Source organism: Ursus maritimus, unplaced genomic scaffold, assembly GCF_017311325.1.
Source record: "Ursus maritimus isolate PB19 unplaced genomic scaffold, ASM1731132v1 scaffold_8, whole genome shotgun sequence".
NCBI classification, from domain to species: domain Eukaryota; kingdom Metazoa; phylum Chordata; class Mammalia; order Carnivora; family Ursidae; genus Ursus; species Ursus maritimus.
This window is the reverse complement of record NW_024426996.1, coordinates 41,630,327-41,645,978: the sequence shown is the minus strand read 5'-3', so window position 1 is coordinate 41,645,978 and position 15,652 is coordinate 41,630,327. Positions and strand designations below refer to the sequence as shown.

The 15,652-nt window shown below is 38.1% G+C and overlaps 1 protein-coding gene across 26 annotated transcripts in view; it reads left to right on the top strand.

Annotated features, from left to right (window-relative positions):
- The first annotated feature begins 5,455 nt into the window (after window positions 1–5,455).
- FIP1L1 (factor interacting with PAPOLA and CPSF1) overlaps window positions 5,456–15,652 on the top strand; it is a 74,114-nt gene continuing 63,917 nt past the window's right edge. For 13 of the 26 annotated variants that reach the window (XM_040625017.1, XM_040625015.1, XM_040625002.1 and 10 more), the window contains exons 1-5: window positions 5,459–5,597; window positions 6,749–6,793; window positions 6,893–6,932; window positions 12,930–12,987; window positions 14,078–14,181. In XM_040625017.1, coding sequence (XP_040480951.1) covers window positions 5,513–5,597; window positions 6,749–6,793; window positions 6,893–6,932; window positions 12,930–12,987; window positions 14,078–14,181 — 332 coding nt within the window. In that variant the 5' untranslated portion in view covers window positions 5,459–5,512. Of the gene's footprint in view, window positions 5,598–6,748; window positions 6,794–6,892; window positions 6,933–12,929; window positions 12,988–14,077; window positions 14,182–15,652 lie in introns of all 26 variants that reach the window. The other 13 variants (XM_040625021.1, XM_040625019.1, XM_040625010.1 and 10 more) reach the window with 2 other exon arrangements.

Sequence of the window (15,652 nt, the reverse complement as noted above, 5' to 3'; positions counted from 1 at the left end):
TCAGAAAAGTGAAAAATGAGATGGAATGTGAAAAGGGGGGAAAGAATATGAAATTGGGGTCAAAGAAAATAGCTTGGCCCCTAAAATTCAAGGAAGGAACCGTTTTGTGATGTAATAAGATCCAGAGCATGGCCTTGAATGTGGACTGATGAAGTGGAGTAAATGGAAGTTGCTAAGTAATCAGATTCTAGGAGGTCAAAAAATATGAGACAAGCAGGATGTGCAAGTCACTCATGATGCTAAGTGGTAGAGAAAAGGAAGATTGTGGATCAGACTCCAACACTATATCTGTGAATGAGGGGACATGAAGAGAGAAAGGTAGAGGTAGTAAACAAGGGTGCTAAGTATTGGCAAGGAGGAGGATTTTCACAGGAAGGTGGAACCATAGTGGTCCAGTGGTGGCCCACAAGAGCCAGGGAAATGGCAATGCTACCTCCCGGTTTATAGTACAATAGGGTGAAGAGAAATGGTGGGCATTCAGTATAGGAAGAGTAGGAGAAGTGCTGTCCCTGGAGGGAAGTTAGATTTCAGTTTCAGTGAATGAGTAAAGGCATCCTTCTGCTAAAATATTGAGAATACTGGACGTGTATGGAACAAAGGTAAGGACCAAGAGGTAAATGAAGAGTTGGGATGCCGGCCTGAAGAAATGGGGAGGGGGTTGGAAATAAGCACAGAGAATGTGAGAGAATGACACTAAAAGGGTTGACAAAGAGTAACTAAGAATGAGGAAATGTGGAGGACCCTAAAAAGTTGTGTACTGTATGACCTATATGGCCACATGCAACCTCAGGGCTACCAGATTATGAAGGGACTTATAGGTCACATGGTAGGAAGTTTGGATTTTACTTTATGTGTAACAGGAAGCCACTGAAAGGTTTGTGTTACTTGAAATGCAGTGTGGCAGTAGAGATGGAGGGAATTAGACAGATTTGGGGTATATTTTACAAGAAGAACTAATGAGTCTTGCTAATGGACTGTCTTTGGTGTGAGAGGGACTCATAAGGGAAAGAGAGGAATCAAGGGTCATTCTTTGGGTTTTGGCTGGAATAATGTTGGATAATGGTTATTGATACTAAGAGGGACTATGGGAGTGGATAGGACAGATTTGGGAGGGCAATTCACAAGTTCTGTTTGGGGCATAAATTTCACATGTCCATTAAATATCCAAGGGAGCTATCAGTGAAGCATCAGAGTGAGCTCAAGGAAAAGTTGAGACTGTAGATGGAAAGCTGGGAGTCATTGGCTGTCAATGACACATACCACATAGATAGTATTAAAAGTCATGGTACTAGGGGTGCCTGGGTGGCATAGTCTGTTAAGCATCTGGCTCTTGATTTCAGCTCAGGTTGTGATTTCAGAGTCATGATCTCAAGGTCTTAAGATCGAGCCCCATGAGGAGCCTGTGTCAGGCCCCATGCTCAGTGGGGAGTCTGCCTGAGATTCCCTCCCTCCCCCTGGACCCCTCCCCCTGCTCATGTGCTCCTTCTCTCTCTTAAATAAATAAATAAAGCTTTAAAAAAAATCGTAGGACTGGATGAAATGACCCTGGGAGATAGGGTAGAGAGAAAAGAGGAGAGAATCCAGGAAAAACCCATTTCTTGCTCTCAGATATTATGGTGGAGTCAAATGGCTTCCTGCTCAAAGTGCATGCTTAAGATCATCAGATTTACCTTATTTCAATGTGATTTGTGCTTCTTTGCTCAAAATAACTAGCAATTATTTCCTATTCCTCATAAAATCAAGCATATCTCCCTTCGCCTCATTTCTAAGTCCTTCAAGTGCATGATCAATATTTAGCTTAAGGATTTACTAAGCACTTATCTGGTGAATACAGAAATAAATTTGTTTTCACTCTTAAAGAGTGTGCAGTTTATGTAATAGTATAGATGTGAATAAGCCATGACACAATTTTCCAGAAACAACTAGCAATATAAAATTTTGTATTAGAATATGTCAGAATGCAGAGGAAGATGGACAATTCGGGTTTAATTCCCCCACTGAATTATCTAGAAAGGAAGGAAAACTTTACATATGTGCACTTATTCAGGTTGTTCAAAGGACAAAAGGCCTAAAACATAGCATACCACCATTTTGCCTCTAACTTGTCAAATGCTTTGACATTTGAAACCTCATTTTTGCTTTGTTATCCTTCCAGGAAGCAGGTGCAATATGTTATTTTAATATATCAATTTACTGATGAAGAAACTGAAGAACCTTGAGATTTAAGTGGCATAACTAAAGTTGGTAGTAAATAACACAGTTGGGCCTAAATGCCACATTCATGCAACACACATTTATGAGTACTCACTATCTACTAGACAATGAGCAAGGCACTTTTATTTGATCTTTACCTCTGGCCATCAATTTAATCGTCATCTATTAAGCAACCCCTTTCAGTACTTCCCAGAGATAGATACATTACAACTGATGCTTTGTTGTTGTTTTTGTTTTCGCTTTTGTTTGTTTGTTTTGCCAAGAACCAACAAACCACACACACACACGCATGCAAAATGATAAAGTGGAAAACAAATAAATATAAACAGAATATATGGAGTATAATAGTTCTATAAGTTCATAAGTTTATATAATATCTTCAAACTATCTATCTTTAAACCCTTGCCTGATGAGTAAGGAGAAAAAGACATCTTTAAGAAAGCTTATCCAGGCAAGGCACTCAGTTTAAAAGCAAGGAAGGAAGAGGCCTTTTCAGAGTGGTTATTAGTGATTTATAGGCTTCTCTGCTTGTGAAGATTATTTTCAAAGCTTAGCTGCAATGCTACCTCCACCATTAAGGTGATTCTGATGTCTCAGTAAATATTCATCAACTCTTCGGTTTAAGTAGAGTCTTGAAAGACAAGCTTATTTTAGGCAGCTGAAAGGAGAAAGATGATCCACAGCAGAAGGCAGTTGGTTCTTCCATGGAACCATCAAAGTTCATTATAAACTCATGGAATAACAGACAGAACTATGAGTGATTGCTTTATGATACTCCTAAGCAGAACGTAAAATCTTCATTCCGTTACTGTCGGTACAGGCCAAGAGCTACTGAATGTCAGGCATCATATCATGAATAAGTGACATGTAAGAAGATGCCCTGTTTGTGGGAGGACTTCTTCTAGTGAAGAGTCCTAGGAAAACAGAAATGTAGTCAAATAATTACTATAGGATGTGATAGACACATGCCATAGAAGCAGCAGAGTCTAAAAGGGTATGATTAGCTCTGCCCTACCGACCCTCCAAAAACTCTGATCTCTTCTATATCCTCTTTCTCACTCCCTCCACTCCTGCTCATTTTGGGTTCCTTGAATGTACCCAGTATGCTGCTGCCTCAGGGCCTTTGCACTTCCTATTCTTTCTGATAGGACTTCACCCAGAAATCCATGATGGCTTACTTCTTTTCTCCATTCAGCTCTCTACTCTTATGTCACCTTATTAGAATAGCTTTCCCTGACCTCTTGATATAAAATTGCACCTAATCCCTATTTATCACTCTGTTCTAGGTCCCCCTATCCTGCTTACTCTTACGTATAATTCTTATCACGGCTTGACATGCTATATATTTATATGTTTATTGTCTGCCTTCCTTCATTAGAATGAAAGCTTCATAAAAGTAAGGACTTTATTTCACTCACTGCTAAATCTACATAGCCTAGAAGAGCCCCTGGCACTTGGTAGACCCTTCATAAATATTTATAGAACAAAGAAATGGAAGGAGGTAAAGTGGAATTCAGGAAAGTTTTCACAATGTTGGCTATACCAGAACGGAGTTTAGAACTACTCAAGGGATTATCCTAAACAGGTAAGTGAGACTGGGAATAGAGTTGAGTCTTCAGAGGTAAGGGGGGGATTAAAACGACAGTATTTGTTTAAATGGGAGATAGTGTGGCACTGTTAGGATGTAAACATTTTCTGTGTGTTTCTATTAAAGCATATCCACCTTCTTCTCTTGTAGGGAAGTTAATTAAGACCCTTCTGACTTTCTCAATAAATTGATAGCTCTTTAAGGGCAAGGACTATGCTTTACTCATAATCTTTGTTTTCCAAGTTCTTAAACAGCAAATATTCAATAATCGTTAAATAAAGAACAGTATTTAGTGACCAGATGGCAAGTAAACCCATTGATTCATTTGTAAACTAGAATGAATTTCTGTTGAAAAGCGAAAGTCCTGTTTGAAAACTTTTGGACCAAAAGAAACTTTAGAGATCATCAAATTCAGCTTTCCCATTTTATAGATGAAAAAACTGAAGCAAAGAGAGGTTAATTACCTGAGGTCATGCAAGTAGGCAGTAGAACACCAATTTTAACCCATCTATCATTTTCTCCCTGAAAGATGTGTTCAAAGTAGCCTGAAAATGTGGCATTATCTACTAAAATAAAACTACACGTACTTTATGATCTTGGAGAAATACTTGTACAAATCTGCAAGAAGTAATTTACAAGGCTCTTCATTGTAGTGTTTTGTTTTTTTGGTTAAAGTGAAAAGTTGAAAGCAATCTAAATGTGCTTCACTAGGGAAATAACCCTATTCCTTTTGTGATAGCCATGCTATGGAATATTGGGAAGCACTTAAAAATGAATACAGTTTTATGTATACTAACATGGAAAGGCTCTCCAAGACACTGTTATTAAAAAAAAAAAAAGAAAAGAAAAAGCAATCCGCAGAATGAAATACAGTATTGTACCCTTTAAGACTCGTTAACCTCAGGTTCTTCCACCAACACAATACGATACACGTGAAGTAAATATATAGAATATTTGAGGATTCACACCAAACAGCAAACAAGGTATACTTCTGCAAAGGAGGGTAGTGGATGAGGGGGTCTTCGACTTTAACTGCAATGTTTTATTTTAACAAAGAGATTGCATCATTCATTTATTAGCTTGGCTTTCATTTGCTGTTAAAATTCAATTTTCAATAAAGTAGGCATTAATTATATTTTCTTTTCTAATGAGAAACGGGAATGATAAAGTAACAATTCTCTATCTAGGCTGTTACAACACGTGAAGAACGAAACAAGACCTTTCATAAGGTTAAAAAACAGAACAACAGTTGAGAAGAGAAAGCATCAAAGGGATAAGGGAACAATGGTGCACTGGCCGGCAAAGGCAATACGGGTTATTAGAAGAAAGGCTGGGGGAGGGGAACCCTTGCCAACGCCAGACGCCACCAGAGAAAGCCACGCTAAAAAAGCAAAGCGGGATTCCACAGAGGCGGAGCCAACCACGGCGCGCATGCGCAACCAGGCCCAGGTGGACGCCGCCGCGGAAGCGAAGCCTCCTAAAGACGCCGCGCCGTTCGGCTGCTGCTGCGCGTGCGCAGGCGGACCGCCGCCGGAGCCGTCTTGTTTGCAGCCTCCAACGCCGCGGCCGCCTCTCTGGGATTTGAGTCTCGCGCTTTCTTCGTTCGCTTGCCGGCGGGTTCGCGCCCCTCTCGCGCCCCCGGGCAGCGAGGCTGGGCAGGGGTTGGAGGGGGCTGTTGATCGCCGCCTTTAAGTTGTGCTCGGGGCGGCCATGTCGGCCGGCGAGGTCGAGCGCCTAGTGTCGGAGCTGAGCGGCGGGACCGGAGGGGATGAGGAGGAAGAGTGGCTCTATGGCGGTACGGAACTTCCTGTCCCTTCTCTCACTCCCGGGTTCTCTCAGGCCTCCCGTCCCGGCCCGCAAACGGCGGGCTTCCTGGGTCCCTCTCGCTGCCGCTGAGGCCTCTCGTATGGAGCCTCCACCGGCCTGAGTTAGGCCGAGCAAGGCGTGCGCGTTGCCCGGCCTCCCCCTTGGCCTCCTCCCCCCTTGCCCCGCGCAGCCCACGCCCCCACCAGGCAGCCACCCCGGGGCCGCCAGGCTGGGCCGGGGGTTCGGTGCGGGGCCGGGTCCCTAGCCTCGCCCTCCTCCCCGCCGGAGCTTCCCGGCCGCCTCGTCTCCGCGCTCTTTCCCCTACTCGTTTATCTCCATTCTGAGCTCTGTTGGTGTCTCTTCTTGCCCCTGGCTGTAGGATGCCCTCCCTGTCCCTTTCAGAAACAGTTTTTCTGTAATAATAGCTAAATAAAGTTGATGCTGTAAAACTAACGTCTTGTTTCTTGATGGTCAGTTTGTATGGAATGCACCTGCAAGGGTACCTCCTTGTCTGAAAGTCGTGCTTTAAAAATAATTAATAGAGAAAGAGATGGAATACATTATGGCCCATAAAGAAAACCCCGAATGTCTCCTGTATTAAGGTGAAGTTTTTCATTTTTAAGAGAGTGCTCTTTAACCCACATCATTAGAAGTATCTCATGTCCCTTAGGCTTATAGTTTAGAGTTATTTCGTATGTATCTTTTTCCCAAAATAAGCAGTGCACTTTGTACTTCCCTCTTGAAAGGGATTTGTCATCTGGTTTTTAACTTTTTATTAAGTCACAGTCTCTTGTCTGTTAATGATAACTAGATTTGAAAGTTAATATGTGTTCCTTGCCTAAAATGTTATCTTCTTTAGTGTGGTAAAAGTGCACGTTTGGGCACCATGCAGCTCCTTGACGCTGTGACTTTGACAAACTGATTTTGACAAACTTGTAAAATTCATTAGTTTTGGTGGCAAGATTTAGCATTAGTAATATTCTTTGAAATGTAAATGTGTAGGGTTTCCTTAATAAAGATCTAGAATCTTTAATGCCTCTCAAATTAAGCTTACTTTTATAGAAGTCTGATTTTTTTTTTCATAAAAGACATATCTTGTTAAGTCATTATAAGGTGATCTAACTTTGGATGTGCTTATAGGCCCATGGGACGTGCATGTGCACAGTGATTTGGCAAAGGACCTAGGTTAGTGCTTGTGATGATCACTTCAGATTTTCATAATACTGGTTTCTTTAAGAGTGGTTTGTTAATTTTATTTATTTATTTATGTATTTTTTTTGGTAGATGAAAATGAAGTTGAAAGGCCAGAAGAAGAAAATGCCAGGTTAGTGGAATTTGTTGTTGATACTTCTACAGATTGTATGATACAGTGGTTCTATCAATGGTTGTCAAAATTATTTTATTTTAATCATTGGCTTGGATACAGCATATTGACTGGAGGTTCAAAGACATCAAATCCTTTAGCGTTTATTTCTATTTCAGGACCTAATCAGTTCTGTTTATTTGCTAGTAGCTTAGGGGACAAAGTTTTTGAAGTAAGGGTTTGAATATTCTTCACTATTAAGTAACTTTGTACTCTTAAGTGATCTTAGTAGTGGAGTATACCTTAGTACATTAGACTAATAAAATTAAAAAAAAATTTTTGATTAAAAAACGAATCCTTTAAATTACTGTTTTTTCAATTTATTAATACCTTTGGTATAGTGTGCTTGGGTTATAGTTTCAGTGTTTTGTATTTAAATTCAAAGTGGAATTAATCTGTTACAAGGTTGATTCCCTTTGTTAGAGTAAAGGGAGCTTGAAACTTCTTGATTTCAGAATAACTCAGACAAGTACATGTATATGCTGACATTACTCATTAAATCTAGTATCAATGCCTTAGTGTCCCCTAATGGGGAAGGGGTGGTTAAAAAAAAGAACTTTTAAAGAATATTTGGGTTTACAAAGTGGAGGAAGTACTACTTTACACCCATTAGGTTGGGATGGCTACCATCAAAAAGAAAGTAACGTGTTGATGAAGATATGCAGAAATTGGAACTCGAGTACATTGATGGTGGGATTGTAAAAAGGTGAAGCTACTTTAGAAAATAGGCAGTTCCTCAAAAGGCTAAACATGGTTACTAGATGATCCAGGAATTCCACTTCTACATATATGTCTTAGAGAAATGACACATATCCACACAAAAACTTGTACGTGAATGTTCATAGTAGCGTTGTTTATAATAGCCAAAAAATGGGAGTAAGAGTCCATCAAATGGTGAATGGATGGATAAAATATGGTATATCCATATAGCGGAATACTAAGTGGCAGTAAAAAGAAATGAAGTATTGATATTTGTTACAACACGGATGAACCTTGAAAACATTATGCTAAGTTAAAGAAGCCACTCTCAAAGAACTACATATTGTATAATCAATTAAAATAAAAGTGAATTTATAGAGACAGAGTGGTTGCCAGGACTGAGTTCAGGGGAAAATGGGGAGTGATTACTAATCTATACAAGGCTTTTTTGAGGGTGATGAAAATGTCCTGAAATTGGGTAGTTGTAATGGTTGCACTATCCTGTAAACGTGAAAGCCATTCAGTTGTACGCTTCAAATGGGTGGTTTTTGTGGTATATGATTTCAAAGCTCGCAGGGGTACACCGTAGATACTGTGCGTTCAGTTTCACACCAATAAAGTGAGTCAAATGAATTTTTTGGTTTCCTGGTGCATATAAAAGTTTTGTTTATACTGTAGTCTCTTAAGTGTGCAATAGTATTATGTCTAAAAAACAATGTATATACCTTAATTAAAAAGTACTTTCACACTAAAAAAAATCCTAACCATCGTCTGAGCTTTCAGCAAGTCATAATGTTTTTGCTGGTTGCAGGGTCTTGCTTCGAAATTGAATGCTGCTGCTGATCAGGGTGGTGGTTGCTGAAGGTTGGGGTGGCTGTGGCACTTATTAAAATAAGACAACCCTGAAGCTTGCCACATTGAATCGACTTTTCCTTTCATGAATGATTTCTCTGTAGCAGTGATACTGTTTGATAGCATTTTACTCACAGTGGAACTTCCTTCCAAATTGAAGTCAGTCTTCTTAAACCCTGCTGCTGCTTTATCAACTAAGTCTAGGTAATATTCTAAATCCTTTTTTTGCCATTTCAACAGTCTTCACAGCATCTTCACCAGGAGTAAGTTCCACGACAAGAAACCACTTTTGGTCATGTCTTCAGGCTCCACGTCTCATTCTAGTTCTCTTGTTATTTCCAACACATCTGTAGTTACTTCCTCCCCTGAAGTCTTGAACTCCTTAAAGTCTTCCACGAGGTTTAGAATCCACTTCTTCCAAACTTCTGTTAATGTTGATATTTGGATCTTTCTGCATGAATCATGAACGTTCTTAATGGCATCTTGAGTGATGAAGCCTTTCCAGAAGGTTTTCAATTTGCTTTTTGCCCAGATCCATTAGAGGAGTCACTATCTGTGGCAGCTATAGTCTTATGAAATGTATTTCTTCAATAATAAGACTTGAAAGTCAAAATGACTCCTTGATCCATGGGCTGCAGGATGGATATTTTGTTATGAGGCATGAAAACATTAATCTCATTATATGTCTCCACCAGAGAGAGAGCTCTTAGGTGACCAGGTGCATTGTCGATGGGCAGTAATATTTTGAAAGGAATCTTTTTTTCTGAGCAGTAGTCTCAGCAGTGGGCTTAAAATCGTCAGTAAACCATGTTGTAAACAGATGTGCTGTCATCCCGGCTTTGTTGTTCTGTTTATAGAGCACAGGCACAGTGGATTTGGCCTAATTCTTAAGGGCCCTAGGACTTTCAGGATGGTGAGCATTAGCTTCAACTTAAAGTCACCAGCTGCATTAGCTCCTCAGAAGAGATTCAGCCTGCCCTTTGAAACTTTGAAGCCAGGCCTTGACTTCTTTTCAGCTGTGAAAGTCCCCGATGGCATCTCCTTCCAACAGGAGGTTGTTTTGTCTACATGAAGATCTGTTGTTTAGTGTGGCCACCTTTATGAGTGGTCTTAGCTGGGTCTCCTGGGGAACTTGCAGCTTCTCTCTCAGCACTTGCTGCTTCACCTCACACTTTATGTTATGGAGATGGCTTCTTTCCTTAAACCTCATGAACCGGCCTCTGATAGGTTCACACTTTTTTTCTACAGCTTCCTCACCTCTGTCAGCCTTCACAGAATAGAAGAGGGTTATAGGGGCCTTGCTCTGGATTAGCCTTCAGCTTAGGGAGTACTGTGGCTGGTTTGGTCTTCTCTCCAGACCACTCAGGCTTTCTCCATATCAGCAGTAAGGTGTTTTTACTTTCTTGCCATTCATGTGTTCACTAGAGTTTAGCACTTTTAATCTTCAGGAACTTTTCTTCTGTATTTACTCCTTGGCCAACTGGTGCCAAAGGCCTAGCTTTCGACATGCTTTCCCCACTAAATCGTTCCTAGCTTTTGAATTAAAGTGAGAGACATGTGGACTCTTTCACTTGAACACTTAGACGCATTAGAGGGTTATAAATTGACCTAATTTCAATATTGTGTTTAGGGAATAGGGAGCCTGAGAAGAGGGGTTGGTCAGTGGAGCAGTCAGAACACACACAATATTTAGTGATTAAGTTCACCATCTTTTTTTTTTTCTTTTTTTTTTAAAGATTTTATTTATTTGATAGAGGGACAGGCAGGGAGAGGCAGAGGGAGAAGCAGACTCACCACTGATCAGGGAGCCTGATGTGGGGTTCAATCCCAGGACCCTGCGATCATGACCTGAGCCGAAGGCAGGCAATTAACTGACTGAGGCACCCAGGTGCCCCTAAGTTCACCATCTTAAGTGGTTGCAATTCAGATACACAGAACAGTTATAGTGGTAACATAAAGGAGATCACCATAACGAATACAAAATGAAAAAATTTGAAATATTGCAAGAATTACCAAAATGTGGCAGACACACAAAGTGAACAAATGCTATTGAAAAAATGGCACTGATAGGTAATACACTGTTAACACACACCTTCAATTTGTAAAAAGCTTAGCTGGGAAGTATAATAAAGCAAAGCATGACAGCATGAGGTATGTCTGCATTTTTAAAAAAGTAAATGGAGGAAAGAAGTGAGACATGGAATTAGAAGTAACTTAAGGGATGCTGAAATTATTTTTCCTCACTTAAAAATATTCCCTAAATTGGAAGAATTTTTTTCCCACTCTTTGCTATATCGTGAAATTTTATCATTTAAATTCATATATCAACCCAGTTCGTAACCCTAATCTCAGTTACTCAAAAAGTTGTGATTTGTGTAGCTTATAGTTATAAAAGTAATTACAATTGTTTCATACCCTGTTTTTTAATTGGTCAAGAATCAATGGGTAATGTTACAGATTCACAGTTAAATACAATTTTTTTTGTGAGCCAATCTATTCCATTAATTTTGTTGGTATAAGTCATTGGTTACAATTCTTAAAGCTTATTTTCTGATCGAGCGTTCTGTAATTTTAATTTTTTTATACTCAGCTTGACTAAATGTATTGGAGGGAAGTCTACCTTCCCTGAGCGTTACTGTCAAAATGTCTTCATATTCTTTCTTAAAATTTTATTTGGAGAGGCATTAAGTTTATTTCATCCTGTGGAAAATTTCTGCCCTTAAAGCTTAATTTTTCTAGAGAAAGCTTATAGTTTTATGTTTCCAGCATTTTAATTTTGATAGAGAATTAAAACTTTTATAAGTATTGAGAAGGCATGTTCACCAAACCTGTGTTCTAGTATTCAGCATGGTACATCATCACATTGCTCTAAAACTGAGCAGAGTCCTTGCTATTAGTGTTCTCCCCAGCTTCTTTGTGACTGGTTCATTGTTAAAACTTCTTAACCATTGCATTATGCTGTCTCCAATTTTGTCATATTTTTTTGGTCCAAATTTTGGCTAAATATACTTTTTTTGTGGCAAACCAAACTTGTTTCTGGCTACCTAAAAATTAAGCACGAGCTAAATATATTGAAGAATTATAGTTGTATATTTGTTTTCTTGGGTCAAGCAGTAACGCAAGGAAAACTTAACACTTAAATTTTCAGTTTTTATCCTTTATTTTGCTTTATATGAGGATTGTATTGTAAAATACCACTCTAGAGATTAAACTGATGTATATAAAAACTGCTTGGCCGAAAGTAAAGTGTAGATGAGATAAGCAGAAATCTAATGAAAAGAGGTTTGAACTGTGTGAACATCTGGATGTTTTTCTTAGAATTCCTACTAAATGTGAGTTAGTTGCTTTGTACTTGGATTCCTTTACTTATGAAGTGAGGTTAATGGTTAGTTCCCAGTATCAAAATCATAATTATTAAAATATAAGAAGCCAATTACACTACAGTACTACAAGTTTTATTTGGTGATTAATGACCATATGCTTGAGTATCATGAGAAAAGAAGGGTTTATTGTTTTATATCAGTTTTGCTTTGATAGGGCAAATTCAGGTATTAATTGGCCTTCAAAAAGTAATTTATTTTTAAATGCATCAAAATTAGGTCTGGAGCTCCTTTTTTTTTTTTTAAAAGATTTTATTTAGTTATTTGACAGAGATAGACAGCCAGCGAGAGAGGGAACACAAGCAGGGGGAGTGGGAGAGGAAGAAGCAGGCTCATAGCGGAGGAGCCTGATGTGGGGCTCGATCCCATAACGCCGGGATCACGCCCTGAGCCGAAGGCAGACGCTTAACGACTGCGTCACCCAGGCAACCCTGGAGCTCCTTATCGGAATCAAATGGGAAGGCAGTCTTAACATGGAGATAAACTTTTTTTTTTAATCTTAAAATGTATCTTTTATGAAATAAAGAACGTATGTCCAATAAGATAGGTGAAACAGAAAACCAGGAAGAAGCATGTATGTTAACTGAGGACTAGAGGAGTTAATGTGATTTTATGACAAATATTGAGTTCTTGGGCATCAGGAAAAGAGAAGACTGTGTGTTATATAGCCTTTGGCAATTACAGTAGTACCTGGCACATAGTGGATGCTCAGTGAAGAGTTAAGCTAAGTACAATTAAGTGTGATGCATATTTTTAAAATAATAAAAAACTTGAATTACACCCCATTATTTGACATCATTAACAAATTGTGGAAGCAGTTCTATTCTACTTTGAATGTTGAGTACAGGTGTTATGCAAGGCAGTAGGAATAGCAGAATGACAGAGACAGTTTTTGCCATCCTTTTACTTTTCCACTGGAGACCATAATTTTAGGAAACTATCATATATAGCTTAAAATACTAGTATACTCTGTCTCTACTTCTGAAAAGTAATACCAGACTTGTGCACTTATTTCTGTTGTTTGTAGTGCTAATCCTCCGTCTGGAATTGAAGATGAAACTGCTGAAAACGGCGTACCTAAACCGGTAACATAAGGCTTTGAAATTTAGTTACTTCCCTGTTTAAAGTCTTTATCAGTAGTTTCCCGTTCACTTAGGAAGAAAGCCAAAAATTTAACATGACACTCAGTGTCTGGCATGATCTGGTCCACTGTTGTATCCCAGCCTCATCCAGTGCCATTAAAGCACAGTGAGATGAGAAGCAGTAGTGGGAAGAGACTTTCCATGAAATGGAGCGTGTGCAAAGGCTTGAAGTTGACTACTTTCAAAGAATTGAATGATGGTAGCTCAACTAAAGAGATCATAGTGAACCTCATTTTCAAGGAAAACAGTAAGTCCCATAGCCCAAGTTTGATTATCATAATTTTTGGAAAAATTTATTTTTATATAAATATGTGTTAATCTCTAACCTCATTCATACCTCTTAAAAGTGTTATTTTTGGGGGTGAACATGTATAATTGGTTTTATGACTATTTTAACATTCTGATTCTGTGAAAAGGAAATCATTATTCTACAGGCTTGAACTTATATACAAAAAAATATTTTGCCTAGGTGATCTCCTTCTTTGTTTACTGTGATGTAACTAACCATAAAACTGCCTTTTAGAGCCAAAATAAAACCTTTGAAAATGGTCCCACTTTATACTCATAGAAACAAGGTATTCCCTCAATCATTTGCATCCAGGGACTCTTCTAACTGTAAATGAATGACAGGAATAAGTGAACTGTCCCTTAACTATTAGGTGCTTTTTAACCATGACTCTTAATTGTGGTCATATTCTTGACAAAAATTCCTCAAATACTTATTTTTTATAATTTATGTTTTAGATATCTTAGTATAATGCCTTAGATTCTTTTTGCAGAGAAGCACTTAAAAATCGTAGGAAAAAAATACATGAGGTGTTATTTACAAAAAGATGATGCTAAGATTTTATTTTACATTCTTATCCCTTCTTATCATGTATAACATAAGTTATAAATGAGGTAACCGTGCTATGAAATTGTAATTTTTTCTCTAAAACTCTGATTCAAAAAAACACAAAATGATTTTCAGTTATTCATACTAGATGTTGAGATGAATATTAAATGTATTTTATAACTGTTTATGTTGGTATAGAAAGTGACGGAGACTGAAGATGATAGTGATAGTGACAGTGATGATGATGAGGATGATGTTCATGTCACTATAGGAGACATTAAAACGGGAGCACCACAGTATGGGTAAGTTTTGTTGTTTTTTTTTTTTTTTTTAAGATTTATTTATTTGAGAGAGAGCATGCACACGCAGGCGGGAGGGGCAGAGAGAGAGGGAGACAGTCTCAAGCAGCCTCCCTGCTGAGTGTGAAGTGCTTACGTGGGTCTTGATCTCATGACCCTGAGATCATGACCTGAACTGAAACCAAGAGTTGGATACTCAACTGACTGAGCCACCCAGGTGGTAAGTTATTTTTAAGTAACGACCGTGTGCTTAAATCAAAGGTAGCATGCGTATATCAAACCAGTGGTGGTTGATTCCAGTGTTTTTAAATTTTTCCATCTTACCATGATATGAAAGAACTTTGTTAAAATTTCACCCCGAGTTTCTGGAAGAGTAGATCTTAAAAGTTCTTATCACAAGAAAAAATACAGAACTGTGTGGTGATGGATGATAACTAACTGTAATCATTTTTCAGTTTATAGATATATCAAATCATTATGTTGTACACCTTAAATTAATATTTTTATGTCAGTTCTGTCTCATGATAAAAAGGGATTTCACCATGAAAATGCTTCTTTCTTAGAGATAAAGTTAGTTTATTAAAGTGACATGGAAGCAACTTTTTGATTTATGAAATTAAGGTGTTTTTATAAATTCACTACTACAAATTCTGTAGTTAGAGTTGGAAAACCTTAAATTACAGATTTTGTCTACATTGTTCTTCCTTTGTATTATCCAAAACTGAGTTTAGATTTTTAATTTTTTGTCCAATAAAAACAGTATCAAAAGTATTTCTTTTCGCTCTTCATAGTGTATTTTTGAAGTTGTTGATTATCCTATCGGTTGCTTAAGACAATATGTTATCTCAAGTTTAATAGTCTATAAAACTGGATTGAGTCAATCGACTGTCATTAGTTCATTGAGCACATAAAGAATCTTACAGAAAGTCTAGAAGGGAATATATTAAAGTACAGGATGTCATTTTGTTATGGTGGTAGAATAAGAGTCAATATTTTTTCTGTGTTTTATCATATTAGGTGTATAATGTGGTACTGTGCATTGGGAACATAAACTTTTCATCGATAGCACTATAATTCGTTGTGCAGCCTTTTCTGGAATCAAGCAATATATATATAAATATTTTTGAATGTTTTATTTCTATAATAGAGCCATTTTTTTCCAGAAGCTATTTTAGGAGCTTAAAGGTAACTCAGTTATTGTCATGGTCTATTTTGCATTATAATAAGGACTGCCTGTGTAATTTTAAAATTCTAGGGATCAGGGGTGAGAAGAGACATGATGTACAAAGTGAATAGATAACTCTTGGTGTTCTCTTCTCCACTTAAAAAAGCTTACATATAATGCTAGTAGACCTTTATGCTAATAGGCCTTTGCCATCTGCATTATGCAAAAGGAACACTGTAATCTTTGTGTATGTAGTAAATACTCCTCTGTGGTTGCAAGAACAATTTTATACAACAGTTAAAGCAAATG